The sequence below is a fragment of the Apium graveolens genome, unplaced genomic scaffold (genome assembly GCF_009905375.1).
Source record: "Apium graveolens cultivar Ventura unplaced genomic scaffold, ASM990537v1 ctg3002, whole genome shotgun sequence".
Classification (NCBI taxonomy): Eukaryota; Viridiplantae; Streptophyta; class Magnoliopsida; order Apiales; family Apiaceae; genus Apium; species Apium graveolens.
Window position 1 is genome coordinate 82,412 of NW_027417898.1, and position 17,187 is coordinate 99,598.

Sequence of the window (17,187 nt, forward strand, 5' to 3'; positions counted from 1 at the left end):
TGCGAAATAAAAAGAAAAATAAAAAGAATAAAGGGAAGATAATTTTATATGAAAAGACCATATATGGGGAGAGAATTAAAATACATGGTTGGTGCAAGTGGAAACATAATTCACATGCATAAATAATATGACATAAATTTCCTGCTATTTTGACCACCAAATATTTTTGAACATTAATAAAGCACATGAATAAGATAAAAAGAAAACACACAAAGTGAATATTAACTCAGATTTTGTGGTGGCAGTTTCACGGATATTTGAAGTGATTCTAGTATTAGTGTGGCTTCTTTCAAATGAGACTGAAAATGAATTGAATTAACCTCAAATGCATATATAAGATCTTGAATTAAGACTCGCATGTACATAAAATTAATATTTATTAAAAATAAATATTCATAAATGATATTACTATAAGATATGTGCAGGTGATTATTGATTCCACCTTGGATGCTTTATCATCCTGGAGCGGAACTCAAGCCAGAATGCAACCCGCGATTCCTTTAGCAACTATAAACGCAATTCATCACTAAGCCGAAAATGACAACAATTTACATTAAGGACATAAGAATATAAAAAGATAGTAAAAGAAAATTTGCACATATTATACATAAAAATTAAAATGGAAGAGGCAGTAATCAATTAATTATTCTTTTGAATCATTCTTTCACTGCAAAGATATAATCAAATATATAAGAAGAAAGACACTTATATTCTGACTTCTCAACATTTGCGCCTTTCACAAAATTTTCCACGGCCTTCTGAAATCCTTCTTTCTTTCAATAATCATAAATGTAGAGATCCAGTGTAGACATTTTCAAATCAAATAAATTCAAATGGTGAATTAAAAGATATAAGATAGAATCAAACAATATAATGTTGAATTTAATATGTGTGGACATATTAAAAAAGAATTTTCAATTAATCGTAATAAAGGCAAAGAATGTAAAAAAGATAAATAAGGTATAAAGAAAATAAAATTAGAGTATATGGGAAAAATCTTTAATTAATTATAAATATAAATACTGAAAAGAATCTTTAATTCATTATTTAAAGAACAAAGTAATAGATGTTTATTTATAGTTAAGTTTGATAAACTTTTGTACTACTTAATAAAAATAAATGTCAAAAATAACAAGGACAAAAATAAATGGTTTAACTACAACAATATCATTGCAAGAAAATATCGCGCGGATTTAAATAAAGGATATCATCGTAAAAATCATTTATCATTATAAATAAATATTACATTACTAATTAATTTTTTTAATAATTTCTTAACACAAGTAAATATAAAATAACTAATTTTATAAATTTGCTTAAAGATTTTAAATAAAAAATGACCAAATTATAAGTTTTCAGAAAAGGGTATCCACAAATCTTTAGATTTTTTCTTTAATTTTTTAATTAAAAAATAAATGTGGAAGAAGGGTAAAGGGTCACTGTTGATAGTATAGGGCTAAGGTTAGTGTGAATTATTGTTATTGTTAGGTTATAGCATCAGATTTCTATATTAACTTAGGGATCTCTATGAAACACTTCTCTAAATAGTAGATATAGAATAAATCAATTTGGAACAACTTATGTGAAATTGTTCAAGCTGGAATTTGAGGATAGAAAACTTTTTGAAGTCAATAAGTTGTAGAAATTCCTCCAAGTCCAATATCGTGAAGTCTAGAAGAGCTATGTAGTGAAGTTCATCAAAGCCAAGTAGTAAAGTCTGATCCACAATATTATGAAGTTCAAATTTGGTCTATATGGAGAAGTCCAAATTTTCTCTAGATCGAAAAATCTAACTATGTGCTATACCGTGAAATCAAGAAAGATGTTATATCAAAAAGTTAAAGTTATTCAAGATCATGAAATCCAAGTTGTACTATATCGTGACAAACGAACGAAGGTACAAATTTACAAGAAAATAAGAAACATACCACTACAACACATTGTACATGGAGGGGTCCGTGAATATGTGTCAAGCCTATACTTAAACTTGGAGAGAAAGAAAAGAACAAATACACAGCAAAAGAGGAGGAGCGTACAAAAGAAAAAAGTGGTCCTAAAATCTACAAAGGTGCAACGTGCACACCTAGTACTACATTATTTTTTATATATAATGCATTTACAATTATTAGTTCTGTGTAACCAATAGGAGATTCGTTTTGTAATATATTTTCTCTCTCTATAAGCCAAACTCTAGAGCTTGTTCTTGGGAAGTAGCCAAGAAGAATAACATTGTTTTTTCTTGAAAGTTGTAGCATAATTTCTTTATATCTTATATAAAGTAAATTGAGTAAAATATCTATGTGTTCTTGCATAGTTATATATATGCTGTGTAATAACCCCAAAAATTTTGGACTTTTTGTAAACCTTATGACTAGTTATTTTGCTGAATAAGAAAACTTTTAATGCCACACAAAGTAGCAATTCTTTTATGGATATTCTGAGGTCTTATTAGTACTCTATATGGTATATAAGTGTATGTAAAGATCGTCAGAATCCAAATCGAACACTTTGATTTTTCCCAAAAATCCACCAGATACCGAAAGAATTGAGTATAAGGTAACAGGATAAAAAGGATTTAAATTCAAGGATTATAAGAGGGGATCATAAAAGGAATATAATTTATTGAGAAGGGTTTAGGGGAACCCAAGTAATAAGATCCCGGGTATAATCTCTCAAACGATAAACGAGAACGAAAGTTAAGCGAACCGTAAAATAAATAAACGACCAAGAGACAAGCTTGTACAAGAAGGCAAGGATTGTGACATCATCAAACCACAAGGAAGAGACATGTGGCAAATGGATGACATAGACATGGTGACATAAGCATGACAAATGGAGGGATTGTTGGTTGATTTACAAGCCACACAAATTTTACCATGGTTAAAAGGTAATAAAGCAAAACAAAAGGAAATAACCAAGCAAAACAAATCAAAAACACAAAACACAAATTAGAAGTTGACTTTTTCTTTCCAAGAACAAAAGCTCTCGGCCAAAACCAGAGCAGCAACTTTAAACTACCATATCTCCTTCAATACTCACTCAAATAGTATGTTCTATAGCGCTTTGGAAAGGTATAGAGATGGCCTACAACTCTTGTTCACAAGTCTCGTCCAAATAAGCATGGTAAGACCCTCGTTTTGACATTTCTTTCAATCTGACGTTTAGAAACTTCAAAACCTAACTTTGTGTTCTTGATTTCTTTGGAAAGATCAAGCTTGTAGGAGGCTCCCTAAAACTTTCTAGCTACTTTAATCACTCCAAGGAAGGTATAACACCTCCAAACCCTAGCTTTACTTTGAGTATTATGATGGTTTTGATGGTTATAGTAAATGAGAAGCATGATGCTTGTGTGTTTAGAGTTTGGATTGGATTTGTAGTAATTTAGATGTTGAAATCTTGTTTATAGTTAATGAAACTTAAGTATAGCTAGTAGTTCATGTGTGGGGTTGTATAAATTGGAAAATCTTGAGGTTTGGGGACTGATGTAGTATGGTTTGGATGAGGGTTGGTTGTATTGTTGGTTGTGAGTTGAATGGTGGTTGTTTGGAGTGGTTTAAAACTTGGTAATCGCGTAAACATAGTCGTCGTAATGCCCAATTGCATACAACTGCTTGTTCTTAGTGTTTGGGACAGAGAGCTAACTATTGAATCTGTGACTTTGCCATGTTTAGTTAGATTATGTCGTAAACTTCGTTTTGATATGTGGTTCGCTTGAATCCGATGTACGGTTTAGGAGAAACGACCGTTTTAAGTAACGGCGTTTCGCGAACGAAACATTACCCCTCGCCTTACTTTGAAACCTTGGTTAAGGCCCTTAAATGACTAATTGGAGTATGAAACAATTATGTAAAGTGGACTAGGAAGTTGGTAGGGTACTCGCGAAAGCGTTGCCTTAAAATTCGTAATATTTAATTTATTAAAAATGGTGGAGCCGAGGGTACTCGAACGACTTATGTGATTTGTTAAGCGTAGAAATGACCATAAGCAAACGTTAGGGTTCAATTGGTTAAAGTCTAGTTTCTTAAGCGACCGCGGTTTAATTCCGGCTTATATTGTTGTTCATAGGTTACCGGACCCACTCTAAGCTTAAGTCTACCCCGGAGCACTCAGGCAAGTTTTATACCTGTTATACTGTTGTTGTGATGTAAATATATGTATATGCATTATCTTGTGATAAGTGCATGATTGTTATTAGCAAATTTTGCAATATATTGGAGCATGCTGATATGGTATATATGCATGTCTGTTTCGTAATCTTGATATCTTATTCTTGATTCAAATGCTTATAAGTTGCATAATATCTATGCTAGAGATAAGCAGTAGTTGCGTATACCCTTAGTACAGGGGACCCAAAGTTGAACATTTTCTAAACCGGGAGTCGATGTTCCCGAGTATAATATATATATATATATATATATATATATATATATATATATATTTATATATATAGATATAGTTTTCAAAACTATTAATCGAATAAGGTTTATTCGATAACTTTATTTTATTTAATGAATATTATTTTGAATATTTATTCGAGGACTTATGACTCCGCTTATTTTATTAAATAAATATTATTTTGAATATTCATTCGAGGACTTATGACTCCGCTTACTTTATTTAATGAATATTATTTTGAATATTCATTCGAGGACTTAAGACTCCGTTTATTTTATTTAATGAATATTATTTTAAATATTCATTCGAGGACTTATGACTCCGCTTACTTTATTTAATGAATATTATTTTGAATATTCATTCGAGGACTTAAGACTCCGTTTATTTTATTTAATGAATAATATTTTGAATATTCATTTGAGGACTTATGACTCCACTTATTTACTAAATAATATTCTTTATTTTATTAAAGAATAATGTTTCGATAATCAAACTTATTTTCGATTATTCAAATAAAGATCATACGTTCGTATAAGTATATCTTTGGTTATTTATTATTCATTTCAAGTATAAGTTTTAAAACTTCTACTTCAGTTATTTTAATAAGGATTATCCTTGTGGGAATATTATTTAAATAATAATATTCAGATATTTTCTAATATATCGGGACTGATTTATTTTATTAAATCAGCATTACTCCAAACATTCTTAAAAAATGTTTTCGAGTCTTCAAAATAATTTTAAAAGTTAGAGCAGATTCCAAAACTCGTTTTCGAATTTAAGATCTTCCTTTCGAAGGGGATTTAAATACTCGCTCAAAAATCTGAGGGATCCGGCTCCGTGATGTATTCTTATATTCGCAACAAGGTTGCTGTTTTGATAAAAGAGTTTTTGATTACTTACCCAACACTCGGGAAGTAAAATTCTTGGAATAAGTTAATCCATTAACAGGCATCGCCTGGGAAATATCGGTGAGTTTTTCTTTCCAACTAGATGCGACTTCCTGGCGGAGTCGTATCAACTAGTTCCTACTTAGGAAAAGGGGAGACGAGCTTTACGTTTCAGAGTCATGGATTTCATCTGAACTAGGAGTGACGTAAGTGGTCGAGTGGCGCCGGCCCAGCCTTATTATATTGGCCCAAATGGCCTTGAAGTTCCGCTAAGACGGTCCAGTCCTTAGGAGTCCAGTGTTCGGTTGACAAGTAAATCCGACAGGTTTTCCTCTACATGTAGAAAATGGTGGGGCTGTACTACTGCGACTGATCATCGTAAGTGGTCTTCCTGGCGCGGCAAACTCCTGTAATGAGTTCATCATCCAGTTTGGATATTTTTGCAACACTACCCTGAGCATTCGATCGAAAGGCTACAGATGGGTGATTGCTGAGGCATTGACAGGGTCAAACGGTTATAATGATGTTTCCCTCAAATGAAGTATCTCGTAACTTCATTTCTTTTAAACAACATTTCAAGGATTGAATCTATTCAAGTCTTATCTTGTAGTCTCATCTATGTGATGAACTTTCGAAATTGTTTATACCTTGAACGGTGGTGGTTCAAGTAGTATTCGGAAAAGATATAAGTATATTGGAGTATCTTGTAACTTCATCTTTTCAACTTATATCCAGTTAATGATTATCTTATGAATGACAAAGATTTTCAGAAAAACGTTGAGACAAGGTTAGATATATGAGATCACCTTGCAACGATATTTTTAAATAGTTATAAACTGGAACTCTGTGTATATTATACATGTCAGAGGATTTCAAAAATTGTGAAAAGTATATATGTATATATATACTGAATATTTTGCGACTTGGTCGCGTTAAGATATCAACTTGGTTCATTTCTTCTGGACCAAGACTTTCATGAGTACTATGAGAATGCTCATATATTGTTAATTATTATACATATTATTTTGGTGGGCTTGTTGCTCACCCTTGCTTTCTTCTTTCTTCACACAACAACAGATAGAAAAGATGAACAGGACCAAGCTTCCAATTCGTAAGCGGTCAGGAAACGTTCTGCAGTTTTCTGGAAGCGTTGATGCCACCGTAGCTGAGGTAGGAACTACCAATAGGCTAGGCTTTCAACTATTGATGAACCAGACTTATGTATATTATGAATTGTAATAATGGCAAAGAATATGTAAATTATTCAGAAACCCTTTTGAGGTGAAATGGTTTATAATTGTGGAATAAAATGACTTGTGTTATTTTTGGATATTCATCTGTGAGACTATAACTTGTGGTGTGTGTGTATATTGTGGGGTCACAGTACGCAGTAGTTGGTTGATTATTAAGATTAAATATTATTAAGGGAAATGGAACTCGTGACAACCCGGATCCCCGACCCCGGATTTGGGGGTGTTACATGTAGTTAGTTTTATATTTTATTTGTTAACTAAAACAATGACCATTATCACTGATGTTGTGTCAAGAGTCTTAAAACACATAGAAGAAATACATGTAAATAGTCACAAGTGTATTTGACAAATAAGTTAAAATTTGGGCGAACTAACTAACAATAGAAATCTCTGGGAACTAAAAAGTAGAGCAAAGAAAATGTAATAAATTAATTGGCACAGTGGTAAATAATAAAGAATAATTAATACTTCTTGTAAATGAACTAACTAAACTCACGTAAGGGTGTAACTAAATTGGAGTCATAACTAATTTTACTTGCAAAAAAATCGTGAATGTTTTTAGCAACTACCAATCGTCGGACACTCTTAGATATTCGGGTGGCATTAGCCAATATCTTTAAATTGATATTACAATTCAGTTTTATTACTTCTTCATTTAAGTTACATCCATTAAAAAATGAACAGAGAAATGGCAGTTAAAATTGTATAAGGAAAATTAAATATGTAAAATGATTGTACAATCTTTATAGATATACATAAAAGGGAATGACTTACCCATAATTAGGGTCACGTTTACCTCATCAACTTGAATAGTAACAAGAAGCAAGTGATGATCAATAAGTCACCTCGTTAAAGGAACCTTGCTCCAACATATAACCAACATATTTCAATTTACCTTATATGTTTATACGGAAAAGGTAAGAAGCAAGCATTTCCCTATAATTAAATTGATGTTAAATTAATCAAAAAAACAAAAATGAGAGAATAAGTTTGGATACCGTACATGTCATCTTGCAAGCTTGCCAAGCTAGTTATAGTTTAACAGATTAGCTCAAACAATAAGATTTTAACTTCAGGTCCAGCAAAATTTATAAATTTCGAAAAGATCATTCCTGAGTTGTGATAAATTATATCCATTACATAATTAAGAGTAACGAAATAGTATACCAGCAGCAAGAAAGAATTTAATGCAAGGTGTTAAGTATAGACTCTTCATAACTAATATCGAACATACTGAAGTTTTGAACTAACATGTTGATATCAACGCTTGGTGGGAGGAATCCAGATCAGCACCAAAAATATGTTGAGCCAAAAATGATGATCATATATAAAGTACTCTAACAAGTATCTTAATTATATTTTTTAAGTAATTTTTTAAATGATTAAACACCTTACTAAATCAGATGATATGATGTTGTTCTTTTGTTTGGGAATGCAGAGAGTTGGGTATATCAATAAGAGAAAGAGCCTAATGAGTAGACACAATTAAGACTAGTTTTTATTGTGTGCCTTCCTCTACATATGTGTTATAAGATATATAGGTCACATGTACAAAATGCCTATTCTATACCAGTACTTATAAAATATATATTTTTATACATGACATGATCACGTTGATGTATAGCTAAATTGAAAAAAAAAATCTTTTACGGTAACTTTTTCAACTAATCTCATTTAGAATAAACTAGTACTTATTAACTTATAATAGAAATAAAAAGTAAACTCCTAGACGGCTAGATGTATCTATACAAGATATGAAACTACTTAAATGTTGGTCGGATTATAATAATATTTTCGCAAAAAAAGCATGGGCATAAGCTATAATATTTTATTTATTTTTATCAACCTAAGTTCAACATCAAAATGATCAAAAAAGAAAGAAGGATCCAAATCTCTGAGTTGGGCTCTTGATGAGCGCTAGTATATTGCTTGATTTCTTCTTCAATTCTTAATGTTTCGTCCCTTATTTTTGTCTGGGTGAATGGACATTATTTTTGTAGGAGGAGAAAACTGATGGTTAATAAGCAGCATGTTACCTCCATTAGTATGAGGCATTTTGGTAAGTATCAAAAAATAAATTTATGCGGGCTCGGCCCAAATCGACAATATCATTTTAATGTGAAGAGGCTCGCACGTAGTCCAACAAGTAGTATCATTGCCAGGTTACTTATTGGGCCACCTGCGAACCTTAACTCCACATTAGTATGATATTATCCGCTTTATGCGCACGAATTTATTTTGGGGAACATCCCACACTACAACATATTTGCAATCATACTATTTTTTTGTCGTTGTGTGACAAGTATGTTTTCTGTTGTGTTTCCAACACTCGTGTGATTGAACATCAGACAATGGTTGTTTTTACCCTTGTAAAAATAGAGATTAAACAACCTGTTAGAGTACTTGTGTTAACATGGAAGACAGAACAGTTATTCAACAAACCATTGTTGGAACTTTTTAAAATAACTATTTTTTTATTTAACTACTGTCTATCTAACTTAACAATAATGGTTTTGTAAAAAACCATTATTGTTAACTTATTCGATATTTTCATAAACAACAGTTTATAATCTTTTTTTAACTAGTAAAACCATTATCATGAATGTTTTTTGTTTAAAAGACAATGGTGTAAAAAATTTAAACCATTGCAAAGAATATCAAAAGACAACAATTTTTTAAAAAAAATATATGTGCAGTGACACATACAACGGTCTTCATCATTTTTAAGTGGGTTGCACACAATTTTTTACAAAGTTAATCTCATTATTTAAAATAAATCAATTTTAAAATAAAATGATATTATAATAATTCAATTGTTATTTCACAATTGAAATTAAATTTATAATACAAAGGTTCTCTACAAGAATTACAACTATAACTTAAAATCTATTTCTAAATATGCTCATTAAGGTACACAATAACTAATTTGCATACATATACTCATAAGGGGTAGGGACAGTCAAGTTCCATTCAAGCCCACCGAGAATTTTCTTCTCCATAACTAGCACTTGTTGATTAGTGTAACCTTTGTGTGAAATTTTGGTAAAATCATTCACTTCAGGGGCCCATATCTCTTCATACTTTGAGGTTGTAAGCATTGAACTAATGCCCAATAACTGCAGTTCCTTCCTTCCCACTATCTCCGTTGCTAGATAGCGATCGATTATGTTGATTGTGAGGTAAATATTCTCTGGCATCAGATCCAATTTTTTGTGAATTTCAATCAACCAGTCTACAAGTATGGCTCTCATTTTCTTATTAATTTCAGGATGTGACTGTATGTAGTCAAAAACCTTGGTCTCATTCTACAAGAGAGAAGAGTTTGACAGGTCAGACTTGTGCAATATAGTACTACAAGTATTAAGTTCAATACAATTTGTTCAAGATTAAAATGTACCTCAAAAAGCTTGTAGAACTTGTACATGTCCTCCATATACTCAACAGCTGCCAACTCATTGTTGGCATCAGCAACATCAATATCAACAATTTGTACCTTGGGTTTCTTAGTTAATCTGCAAGCAGCAGGAGAACTATTACAACTGTTTCAGCGGCTGAAATAGCACCATTACAACCAGCCGGAATGCACGTTATTGGAGTAGATTCAAGAGCTACTAGTAATGTATCATGTCACCGTGATTCAGTCACTGAACCTATTATGGTTTTAATGTTTAGGCTAACTCGTTTTAGTCTATCTTCCCAACTATATACTTATCAGTAAAGAAGTGTTCTTAAGGAATTATTTTCCTTGAAATTGCAAAGAAGTGTTAATCATATAAATATACATTCTTTTGTACTTCACTACTCGTTAGCACTAATAACAAGTATCCATTACACAATTAACTAACCATAAAGCAGCTGAAAAAACCAGCACAAAAAGCAGAGTTTAACGATAATGATGCAAAAACACAAGATTAAACTCGAAAATCAGATAAAGTCTATGAGAAAACTTAACTCTGCAAGTAGTAAAATACCATATCATCACTTTGCAACTTTGCATTTGTGGGGAGCATTCATCATTTGTGAGGAGCATTCAACAATCTCTTATGCTTACTATTATGCTAAATGACTAAAAACAATTATCACTACCACACCAAAATAGCAGACCTTTGCCTTTTATCTTGTAATATAGTACTAGACAAAAGTTCAGGAAGAAATGGGAAGAAGTCATAAACACTAAACTGTCAACAAGTTATAAAATTATGATGTGAATACTTATGAAGTGCATTCATATCTCAACAAAAGGCCTCAACTAGTCTGACATCCTTATACAAAAGCAAATATAGGCATATAAAGAGTAACTAACAAAAAATACATTACTTAAAGGCAAAAAAAAGGCAGCACTGTAATAATTAGAAATCAATTAAAGGACTCGGACCAGTCTTAAACAGCAAAGTTCAAATGCTATATGTCTAGGTGGGATAACTAAAACAGAAGTTTAAGATAATAGTGATGAACCTACGGGTTATGGCAATCAGTAGTGTCCTCCCCATTTCGTCCTTCCACTACACCCAAAATGCTTAACCTACATGACTTTATGCCCAAATATAAATTGAAACCCAATCCTAAACTGAAGCCCTAAACTAATAAAAGAATAAGACCTAAAAATTGAATTACAAATGGAAGAATAGAAAATAGAAAACAACCCCAAATCGAAGAAAAGTACACATACATCTAAATATGTGTGATGCGTAGAGATATATACACTTACATCGATCTGGGTGTCTATGAAGTGTATTGACTCTGGTTGTAAGATTGAGAGAGAAGGAGATAGAGGGGGAGAGATGGAGAGAAAGAGAGAGTTCGATCTGTTTATGATGTTGAGATTGAATAGCGGAGGGTATGATATTTAGGGATTGAGATAGAAGGGGGAAACCAAGACTTGAGAAGGCATAAATGAAATATTGGCCGGTGGAGGAAACCAAATATTAGTCTTGATTTAGTAAAAAAAATATCAAATTTACAAGTAGCTGTATTTAAATAATAATAACTTCAAATAATTTTCAGTATAACGTAATTTGACATAAAAATTGAAAATTTTAAATTATTTTTTAAAGTATTAAAAGTTATAACATTACCATTCTACAACATCATCGAAAAAATATCTTTATGAAATTAATTTCGTAATCGAGAAATAATCTTAATTTTTGGATTTGGACTTTTAATCAATTTTCATTAAAATTGAAATTTTAAATTATTTTTTACAATATTAAAAGTAATAACATTAACATTCTCCAAGATCATCGGAAAAAAATCTTCATGAAATTAATTCTTTAATCGAAAAATAATCTTAATTTTTGGATTTGCACTTTTATTCAAAAAAATTTATAATCATGCAAGATATAATTTTTAGTAATTTTTTAATAACTTATCGCATTCTAGGAAGTAGTGCTTCTACAAGATTTATCTATTCCTGACATCCAAGATAAATTTGAAATTTTTTAATAATTTTTTATATGATTGAAATTGATGTATTTTAATATCTATATGGTTGGATCGTCAAAAAACTCATTTAAAAATTTATCTTATAAATCGTGAACAAATCTCGTTGTTGGGAGTAGTACTTTTATTAGATTTTTCTAATCCTGACATGCAAAATTAATTTGAAATTTTTTAATAATTTTTTTATATGACTAAAATTGATATATCTAAACATCCGAAAAGTTGGATTGTCGAAAAAAATTATTTTAAATATTAATCTTGTAAATCGCGAACGAGTCTTGTTGTTGGGAGTGGTACTTTTACTAGATTTTCCGAATCCTAACATGCAAGATGAATTTGAAATTTTTAATAATTTTTTTATATGACTAAAATTGATATATCTTAACATTCGTACGGTTCAATCATCAAAAAAATCATTTTAAAAAATAATCTTGTAAATCGGAAACGAGTCTTGTTGTTGGGGGTGGTACTTTTACTAGATTTTCCGATTTCTGACATGCAAAATGAATATGAAATTTTTTAATAATTTTTTTATATGACTAAAATCGATATATTTTCATATATATATGGCCCGATCGTCGAAAAACTCTTTTTAAAAATTTATCTTATAAATTGTGAACAAATCTCGTTGTTAGGAGTGATACTTTTACTACATTTTTCTAATCCTCACATGCAAGATTAATTTGAAATTTTTAATAATTTTTTCATATGACTAAAATTGATTTATCTTAACATACTTACAGTTGGATCATCGAAAAAATCATTTTAAATATTAATCTTGTAAATCGGGAACGAGTCTCGTTGTCGGTAGGGGTACTTTTACTAGATTTTTCTAATCATGACATGCAAGATGGATTTCAAATTTATTAATAATTTTTTCATATGACTAAAATTGATATATCTTAATATTCGTATGATTGGATCATAGAAAAATTCATTTTAAAAATTAATCTTGTAAATCGGGAACGAGTCTCGTTGTCGTGAGTGTTACTTTTACTATATTTTTCTGATCCTGACATGCAAGATAGATTTCAAATTTGTTAATAATTTTTTAATATAAATAAAATTGATATATCTTAACATTGGTACGGCTGGATCATCGAAAAAATCATTTTAAAAATTTATCTTGTAAATCTGGAACGAGTCTCGTTGTTGGGGATGGTACTTTAACTAAATTTTTCTAATCCTGGCATGCAAGATGGATTTCAAATTTGTTAATAATTTTTTCATGACTAAATCTTAACATCCGTACGTTTGGATCGTCGAAAAAATCATTTTAAAAATTAATCTTGTAAATCAGGAACGAGTCTCGTTGTGGGGAGTGGTACTTTTACTAGATTTTTGTAATCCTCGCATGCAAGATGGATTTCAAATTTGTTAATAATTTTTTGATATGACTAAAATTGATATATCTTAACATCTGTACGGTTGGATCGTCGAAAATTTCATTTAAAAAAATGATCTTGTAAATCAGGAACGAGTCTCGTTGTCGGGATGGGTTTATTGGATTTTTCTATTCCTGGCATGCAAGATGAATTTTAAATTTTTTAATAATTTTTTTGTATGACTAAAATTGATATATCTTAATTTCCATATGATTGGGTCGTCGAAAAAATTATTTAAAAAATTTATCTTGTTAACAGAGAATCTCATTTTATACAGTAATACGTTTACAATGGTTTTCTTGAAACACCATTTTGTAACGATCAACAAAGACAATGCTCTTTTTATTATAAAACCGTTGTGTAAGCATATCAGCTTTTTTCAATCTAACGGCTAATATCTAATCCATTTCAATCAAGGGCTGTCATTTCCACACTTCAGCAATTCGAGTAAAATGTTTACAACCTATCATGGGGGGCCACCTCATCAGGTGGTGCCCACTTAAATTATAAAATAACTATTTTAGACAAGAGTTTTATTATGTTGTATGAAGGTTTCTAAGACAACCATTCTAAAAAGTGTTGTGTGAATTACACAACGTAATATCTAAAAGCTTGTATGAGACCAACTAAGACAAAACTTTTGTTTTAACATAAAACCGTTGTATAAGAATATCAGTTATTTTTCGATCTCACGGCCGATATCAAATCTCATTTCAATGAAGGGCACTCATTTCGTCACCTCAGCAATCCTTGTGAATGATTTACCACCTATCACGTATTGCCACCTCAATACGTGGTACCCATTAAAATTTCTCAGACAACTGTTTTTATCCTGTTGTTTGATAGTTTAGAGGACAACCTTTCTGAAAAAACCGTTGTCTGAATTACACAATGTAATGTCAAAACGGTTATCTTATATCCCTATACGTTAACATAGTAACAGCGGTTTATAATCGTTGTGTTAAAGATTAACAACACTACATTTAAAAAAACCGTTTTCTGACTCGATGAGAGAATACAACTTGTACAACAGTTTAAAAAAGATGAATATCCATTGTTTGTTCTGGAGCTCACACAACTGTTTTTTTCTGCAAAATCAATTAACCGTTGTATGATTTTTTAGGACGATAGTTTTTTTTACCGTTGTCTATCAACTGTTGTCTGATTGCAAAATTTTTGTAGTGCCAAATGTAACGACCGAGAAAATTACGCTCGTATTATATTATAATAAAGATATTTATGTGTATTATTATGTGATTAAATGTGTTGAGTCATTAAACCCTAATTGCTATGTGCTACGTGTCGTCTGTTTCGATCAGAATGTGATTCAGATATGTATTGAGTATTTTATCATAAGTTATATGTTTATATCAAAACCCGTACAGCTCAAATAGAGTTTTAAAGCCCGTATTTCAAATAAAATCATTGGCCCTATTTTGCCAAAACGACCTGTATCATATCGCTATTCTGAACCCCTAAACGTTTTACAAATTTACCTTTTTCGCGAAAGATGACTTTTCCGGACCTCTTCGGGTACCAAAAGCCCCACAAAAATCACATTTTTATTTTTATATGATCATGAAATTATTATATATCTTTATTCTTTGCATTTTTGTAATATTCACATTTATTGGGAATTTTTAGCATTTATTTTGTATTTATTGGATATTTAAAAATTCATTATTAATACCCAAAAATTATAAAAATTGGGGCCAAATATTTTTATTAGGTTTGTAATTAGCCCCTTAATTTTATTTAGGGGTATTATTTTCACTACTATAAATAGCTGAATTAATATTAATTTTTAGTTAATTAATTATTAAAAATCAGTTTAATTAAATTAGAAAGTGTCGGTGACAAGTATGTTCTTAGAGGAGGGAGAAGATCAATCCATCATTTTAGGAGATTCACTAATCCATTGTAAAAGTTCAAGTAACCGATACAATCCTTGTGAAGAGACGAATCTATTGATATTAATATCAACAACTGAGGTTCGATTAATCTCAAAATCAATTTTTATGTTCTTGGCATGAATTTCGGTTTGTGATTGTGAAGAATCATTTGATTGTTGGTTGATGCAATTAATTTTGTTGTAGTCCTAGGAGTGATTAGGTATTTTAATTTTAATTTTATAACCCCTAAATCGATGTGCCGAGTTTCATGGGTTTTAGTATTTTTGATTTATTTTTTTTTAGAATTTTAGATATTTTTGATTATATGTACTGTTGGGAATGATTATAGCAGTCTATAGCTTTGATTTCCTATATGTTTTGTGAATTTTGGTTCACGATTTGGTAAGAAAACGATTCTCCGAGGAGGTTCATCGAAAAAAAAATGGAGTTTTTGGCCGGAGAACGGGATGGAGTGGTCGTCGATTGCGATGGAGAGGGTGGTTGTACGGTGAGAGAAGAAAGGAACGATGTTGCAGCTTAAACGAGTCGAAATCATTGCGTTTTGGCCGGGGTTTAGGCTCGCCGGAAAGCTCGCCAGAAATGGCCACCGTTGCCGTTGTTCTGGGCTGTTCTTGAGGACCCGGGTTCGACCGGTTTCAACCCGGAATTCGTCCTGGGTTTGATCTTCAAAACCAGATTTCCATTCCCCGTTTTCTGTTTCTGGATTTTTAATTAATTAATTATATGTTATAAAATCAAAATCAGTTTTAAAAATTCTAAAATTAAATAATAAATAAGTTTTAATTCTGAAAATATTATTAATACTTTCAGAATTATTTTAATAATTTAAAATTTTGAAATTAGTTATTTGATTGATTATTTAATTATTTATCTAAGTATTATTAGTTATTATTAATTAATAATTAGGTAGTTAATTAATAAATAAGGATTAAAAATAATTGAATAATACGATTAAAGATTCGATAATTAGTTCTATAATATGAATAACTCGTACCCTATGTGAAAAAGTGAACGATACGTTGGATTATATTATTATTATTATTAGAGCGATAGTTAATTATTTGAGGAATATCGTAAAAATTATTCGAATCGAATAGTTAAATACCTGATCGATTTAATCGTATAAGTGGTGATAATTATAATTATCAGTAATAATACGTTGATAGGTATAACGAGGAATGCGAGTAGCTCGTATTTATACGAGTAGTTGATCGTTGAGTTAGATTATATTGCAAATAATAATTACTTATTCGATGAATAACGTAACCGTTAGTTGCATCGATTATTTATTTCTAGATAATTGATCTAATCAAGTAAGTGATAATAATTTGTAAATAATTATAATTAATCCTAATAATTAGGGAATAATAATTTTAAAATATAATAATTATTAAATAATTATTTAAAAATATAATTAAGGATTATTTAATTATAATTAAATATTTATAATTAATATTAATTAATTAAATCTTGTTTAATTCATAATAATTAAACTGTTACTCCGATTTGAGTGAAACGAAGACCCCTATATTCAGAAAAATGAAAAAAATCCAATAAAAATAATTGTAAATAATAATTTCTTCCGAAAGAAAGTCGTCTTGTGATAGTTAAAGGTTTATAGGCCCTAATATAGGTAGAATCGGGTCAAATAAATCCCGAAAAATTATAAATAAAACCAAATAGGGTTAGTTAATATGGGTATAAGTCTAGTATCGATTCTAAAAAAATAATTATGAGATTAAAATCAATTATGTACCTTATATGCTATGTGCTTTACATGATTATGTGAACCTTATTGTTTATATAATTCTATATATTATATAACGCTATTCGATAGAAAGCCATGGGGTAGAATTATTAGGGTTACGTGGTATTAATTTGAGATACGCGTATGTAGTAAGTTATCTAATGA

The 17,187-nt window shown here is 30.4% G+C and overlaps 1 protein-coding gene across 1 annotated transcript; it reads right to left on the bottom strand.

Annotated features, from left to right (window-relative positions):
* Positions 1–9,459: 9,459 nt before the first annotated feature.
* LOC141700867 (G2/mitotic-specific cyclin-2-like) lies at positions 9,460–11,028 on the bottom strand. Its single transcript, XM_074504542.1, has 3 exons — positions 10,994–11,028; positions 9,936–10,050; positions 9,460–9,843 (listed from the first exon to the last, which is right to left on the bottom strand). Exons 1-3 carry the CDS (start codon positions 11,026–11,028, stop codon positions 9,460–9,462), a joined length of 534 nt encoding a protein of 177 aa, XP_074360643.1.
* Positions 11,029–17,187: the final 6,159 nt, after the last annotated feature.